The sequence below is a fragment of the Antrostomus carolinensis genome, unplaced genomic scaffold (genome assembly GCF_000700745.2).
Source record: "Antrostomus carolinensis isolate BGI_N321 unplaced genomic scaffold, ASM70074v2 Scaffold18839, whole genome shotgun sequence".
NCBI lineage: Eukaryota > Metazoa > Chordata > Aves > Caprimulgiformes > Caprimulgidae > Antrostomus > Antrostomus carolinensis.
The window spans coordinates 1-5,819 of record NW_010340840.1 but is presented as its reverse complement, the minus strand read 5'-3'; the positions used below and the strand labels follow the sequence as shown (position 1 = coordinate 5,819).

Genomic DNA, 5,819 nt, shown 5'->3' with positions numbered 1-5,819 from the left:
CATGATGTGGGGGTCAACTTGCAGTGCTGCACCAGCACCCATCTGTGTCACAGTGGAAGCTGGAAGTGCTCAGCTCTTTTTTGCCCTCAGCTCATTTTTGAGCCGTACGCTAACGCTGAGCTGCTGCTGAGCTGCTCTGAACTCTTTTTTTCCCCAGGCTCGGGGCAGTCTTTGGGCCCTACACGCAGCCGACGCAGGCAGAGTACTGGGACATGTGGACAGCGGTGCGGACCAACGATGGCAATCTGGTCGTTGACAGGTACGGTGTCATTAATTGCTGCACAAGCTGTTTTACACCCTTGGTGTCCCTCTATTTGCAGGCAGAACCATGTAGAAGCTTGGAGGTTATCAGAGCTTGGCCATGTCCTTGGACATTGGCTCTCTAGAACTTCCAGTTGCTTCTTTTAGGGTCTTGGATCATCACTGCACCCCAAAAAATGAGTTGAGGTGTGATGTAGGAGCAGGGATTCTTGGTGGGATGATGGAAAGCAGGTAAATGAAGTTGAGTCAGGAGGATCTGAGGCTGCACACGGTGGGAGAAGGACAACGCTGGAGATGTACCATGTGGAGTTTTTTCTTCTTTGGAAATTAGGGGCTTGAATTTGTGGGGTTTTGTTAATAACTAGAGCTAAACCTGGTTTTCTCCAGTTTGGGGCTTTTGGAAGGACCTCGAGCTGGTGGTTGTGGGTTCAGTATCTCCATTCAGTGGGGTCTGCGTGTGTCCTTCTCTCCCAGCGAGTAAAATCCTCTCTCCTCCCGCTGGGGACAATCTTTGGACAAATGACAACACACATTAAGAACCAAATAGCTCAGCCTCTCCAAAGTGCACTCGTTAATTGCCTCTTATTAACGAGGGACACTCACCCAAGCCCAACAATGGGTACACAGCTGACATGCTGCCCACTTGACAAGTCCCATCATGGCCAATTTTTGCAATGTCACCTTTGCCGGCAGCGCAAGGATGGGAAGCTCAGTGCTGAAATATCTCCACACCTTAAATATCATGGGTCAGAGTATTGATTTGTTTATTTAGCGAGGTTCCTGTCCTTGGAAAGCTTTTTATAACCCAACTGACTGTTTAAATTGTGAGCTTCAACCCCCAAGAAATGTGCTGAAGGAAGGAGTCACCCGGAGTTGCTGGCTGGTGGGGGTGAGACAGGCTGAGGAACCATCAGCAGTTTGGATTTTTACTCCAAGACCTGACCACTGACATTTTCCTTCTCCTGCACTTCTCCACACTCAGTAGTTGAGTGTTGACTCCTCTTCTGAGGGGCACTGAAATGGTTTCAGAGCTGCTGCAATGCCTGTGACATGAGTCCTCAGACAGCACTGCCTCTGCGTTGGCTTTCAGCAGCCTGATCTCTGCTCTGACACTTTGTGGGATCCAGTTCAAAGTTCTCTCTCCCCTGGCCTGGGAATCACTGGTGAGGCCGCAGCTGGAGTGCTGGGTTCAGTGTTGGGCCCCTGAGTCCAAGAAGGACATGGAGGTGCTGGAGCGTGTCCAGAGAAGGGCAACGGAGCTGGGGAAGGGTCTGGAGCACAAGTGTGCTGAGTTCCCTTGTGGCTGAGGGAACTGGGGGTGTTGAGCCTGGAGAAAAGGAGGCTGAGGGGAGACCTTGTGGCTCTGTGCAAGTCCCTTGGAGGAGGGTGGAGAGAGGTGGGGGGGGGTCTGTTCAACCAAGGCCCAAGGGACAGGACAAGAGGAAATGGGCTCCAGTTGTGGCCAGGGCAGTTGAGATGGGATGTGAGAGGAAGAATTTCTTTGCTGAAAGGGTTCTGAGGCATTGGAAGGGGTTGCCCAGGGCAGTGGTGGAGTCCCCATCCCTGGAGGGATTGAAGAGTCGTGTAGACACAGTGCTGAGGGACATGGGTTAGTCATAGGGGACTGGTCAGTGTTGGGTTCATGATTGGACTCGATGACCTTAAAAGGTCTTTTCCAGTCTGGGCAATTCTGTGTCTGTTAAGGGGGTTTTGGGGTCACTGATCACTCAGTCCCATTTACTGGCTGCCTGCAGTGACTCACTGCTCCGCCTGGAACAAGGGTTACGATGATTCACCCCCTTTTACAACCCAGTAGCATTTGACTAGGAGCTGAGGACCCAAATTTGCTTCTGCCTTTCTCAGCCAGGAAGGATTCAAACTTCATCCTGCCACCATCCCAGTTTATGGGCTGTTTTCCCCTTCCTGAGTGAACTTGGATTGTCCTCCAGCAGGACTCTGGACTTTGCACTTAGGACACAGAGTTGGCAAAGCCCCAAACCTTTTATTTGCTGACTACCTAAAAAAAACCCCCCAAAACCCCAAACTTGGGCAGTTCACTAAGCTCAGAGATGTTCAGCAGACTGATTTTGTCTGGAGGTTGTCTGTAGGAGATGCAGATTCCAACTCACTGCCCAGGCCTGCATTGCCCCAAGAGCAGTTTCCAGGCTGTGCAGCACCTTGAGGCACCATCCACTGCGTAACAACACGTTTCTCCTCAGTATTTTGCAGTATATAAACCAGAGAAAGAAGCACAGAGACCGTTGGGTTGGAGCTTTGATGTCCACTTCTGTCCCATGTGAGTAAGACTCTGTTTTCCTTGATTTACTGGTCAGGATGTTGGGAATTCATAGAATGGTTTGGGTTGGAAGGGACCTTAAAGATCATCTAGTTCCAACTCCCCAGTTCTAGCCTGCAGGCACCAGAGCACGGAGGTGCTGACTCCTTCCACTAATCACTGGAGCCTCTCGTTATTCTGATGAAGATGATGTGGCTCAAATCCAGTTTGTGCAGAGGTAGCAACCTTCCCTGCTCCAGTTTAAGGCTCAATTACAGTGAAAACCTGTGAGCCTGTTAAGGTAAAAGTAAAAGAAGTTTGTTCCACTGAGCAGAGGTAACTTTCCTGGTTTCTCCAGCTGTTGTCCCAGGGAAATCAAGGTGCTTTTCAAGCTCCAGAGAAATTGCAACCACTCAAAGAAAGGTTTGGTGGTTGCAAGAGGAGGTTTGGAGGCTGAGCTTGACCCCAGGGCAGAGAATTTAAGAGTCTTTTTGGCAGCTGGTTTGCTCAGTGCTCTGCTGAAAGCTTCCCAAGCTCTGTGTGAGGGCAGAACGTGTCTGCAGCAGGTCTCCTTGGCTTAGTTGAGGGATGTCCTTGGATATAAAAGCTCTGTCTGTGCTTCTCTCTCGCAGTGCACCTCATCTACGGGCCCTTGGACCCTGTGAATCCACACCCAGAGTTTCTTCAGCTTTACAAGTAAGACAAGACCCACCACAAAGTGGGGAATGTGCAACCAGGGTTTCATTTTGAGGGAGATTTTGTCTCAGACTTTACCTTCAATTCTTCATGGAGGCTGGTTTTTTAATTCCCACCTGTAACTTGTACAACCAGGTGATTCAGTCAGAACCTTCTGCAGTTTGGGAATTGCTTCCTGATTTTATGCATCAAAGTCACAATTCTCAGTCAAATCCGTCATGCATTTTAAAACCACAATAGACAAGAGGTAAGATTTATTGACTGAGGTACTCTCCTCAAAATTAATCTGAAGTCAAATCCAGCACTTGGAAGAGTGGTTAACTATAGCTGCTACAGGCATTTTTTTGTCCCCAAAACCATGTTATGGGCAGAATTTCAACTGTGGAAAAGGATCCTGTCCTCACTGGTAGCATCTGGCTGGGTGTGGGCTGAACCTGCTGTGGTTCCTGTGCTTAAACTTCTCTGCATTCTTCCAACAGGAAGGTGCTTCCCATGTCCACAGTGTCCGTGCTGGATGACCACATTAGCCACTATCCACAACTGGAGGATCCAACGGGCTTCCTAAACGCTTATCTGAACTTCATCAACTCCTTCTGAACTGCTGCAGCTCAGTTCTCACTGTTTATGAGTCAGGCTTTGAGGACAGGAAGAAACCTTGATTTTTATCTCCAGATCCAACACTTTAACACCCTCATTCATCTTTGGCTGCCAAGCTGTTGCATTTATACAGTTAAATCCTTTCAGCACCAGAAAAGATTAACCAGGATGGACAAACTATCAACCTAAGTAAGAGTTCTAGGATGGTGACAGCTCTTCCAGCCCTGTGCTTGCTCATCTTTCTTCTTGAGCAGCCTGCCTCTGTATTTAGTCAGGAAGGGAGCACCTGAGGGGAGGCAGAGCACGTGTGTCAGTCCAAGAATCCTTACTTGCCTTCACTGTGTGCTCCAGGTAGGCAGGACCACTAGCAGCCAAGGGTTGCTGAACATATTCCTGTAATTATGTCTTCATTAATCTCTTTTTAATAGCCAGTTACCGAAAGGCTTGTTCTAAACATCAAGTTTTTAACCACATCCCTTATTTCTCTGATTTTCAGTTCAACAAGCAGAGCTGCTCACTGACACTACACCCCTGAGACTATCTCAGGAGCTTTGCCAAAGCTTGGCTGTAACATGCAGTTCTACCAGGACTTTCTACCACCCTTTTCACTAGAGCAAGGTGAATATGCAATACTGGAGCTAGCAAAAGCCAAGCTGTTCTTCTGAGCAATTTCCAGCCACAGGGATCTGGGATAGGTGTTTAAATTAGTATTAATTTATTAATACTAATTAGGTATTAAAATAGTATTCCTTCCTTTCTTCCTCACCCTGACTTGAGAACTAAAGAAACACCAGCTCATCAGTTGAGAGACGGAGAACTTCCCTCACAAAGAAGTCACCACAAGGTCCCTTCCTTTTCTCTCCTCTTCCCAATTTTTGATATAGGATGTTTCACTCTGAGCCCAGGAAAAAGCTGCACTGTTGATATAAGGCTCAGAGAACTGAAGATGCCTTGATAAATGAGGATTAATCACTCCATACATTGATTTTTCTCTGTGGAACAGAGGAGATAATCATCAAGAAATTATAAATTTACAGGTTGGCAGATTCTGCAGGTTTTGTGTGGGATTTTTAACTGCTGATGGTTAAAATTTCATAGCATCCCTTTAGGAAATAAGGGGCTTCTGCTGAGGAAACAGCCATTATGAGCTACTTTTTTTTTTTCTGTACTGAAACAGACAGAATTAGAACAAGAAATTTCTATTTTATTAACAGTAATTCATATGAATTCCACCACTTGGACCAGTGTTTATTTTCTGTTAATAAAAAAATCAATTTTTTTGACAAAAATCTGATTCCATTTTCTTACCACCTGCATCTTTTTTATCTTCCCTGCTCTATTGCAAGTGGTCAGAGATGCAATAAGTTAGATGGGAATGTGTAAGTGACAATAAAGGAAGGGACACAGGAAAGGCTCAGTACCAGCCACTACTGTAACATCATACAAAATATTTACCAAATTGAGAAATAAAAACTACATGCAGAAGGACAGACAGGTGGCTTGATGTCCAGGAAATACCCAACTGGTACTTGCAAAGGAGGTTTCCATCACAGTCGATGTAACACTCAACCTACAGAAGCCAGGATGACATCTACAGGTGTTTCTTCCTTGCTCCTAACTGTCACCTGCATGGTCACACCATCTCCTAGTGCAAGTCTGGACCTGACCAGCACGTCGCAGCCACCTCTGTACACACCTGGGGACAAAGCAACATTTGAGAGATTACTGTTAAGAGAGGCTCATTAATCTCATCCTAACCCAGGAGACAACAACCTGGTGAGGATAAGACAGATTCAGTCTATGGCCAGTGGCAGACAGGGGAGAAATGATAAAAAATATCCAAAAAATGAATCAAAATATCAAAAAATATCAATCACCTAAACTCTTGAGGCCGAGACTGAAGATTACAGATACTGTCCTAATTAAACTGAGTCCTGTTTAACATCTTGATCAATGATTTGGATGAAGGGATTGAGGGCACCCTCAGTAA

At 46.5% G+C, this 5,819-nt stretch overlaps 1 protein-coding gene across 1 annotated transcript; it reads left to right on the top strand.

The window, feature by feature from the left end:
• Positions 1 to 157: 157 nt before the first annotated feature.
• Positions 158 to 3,829, top strand: LOC104517987 (mesoderm-specific transcript protein; the record flags this gene model as incomplete). The annotated part of the gene is made up of 4 exons (XM_010176308.2): positions 158 to 259; positions 2,481 to 2,557; positions 3,169 to 3,232; positions 3,712 to 3,829. Coding segments are annotated over 4 exons (361 nt in total), but the record flags the coding sequence as incomplete, so codon positions are not given.
• Positions 3,830 to 5,819: the final 1,990 nt, after the last annotated feature.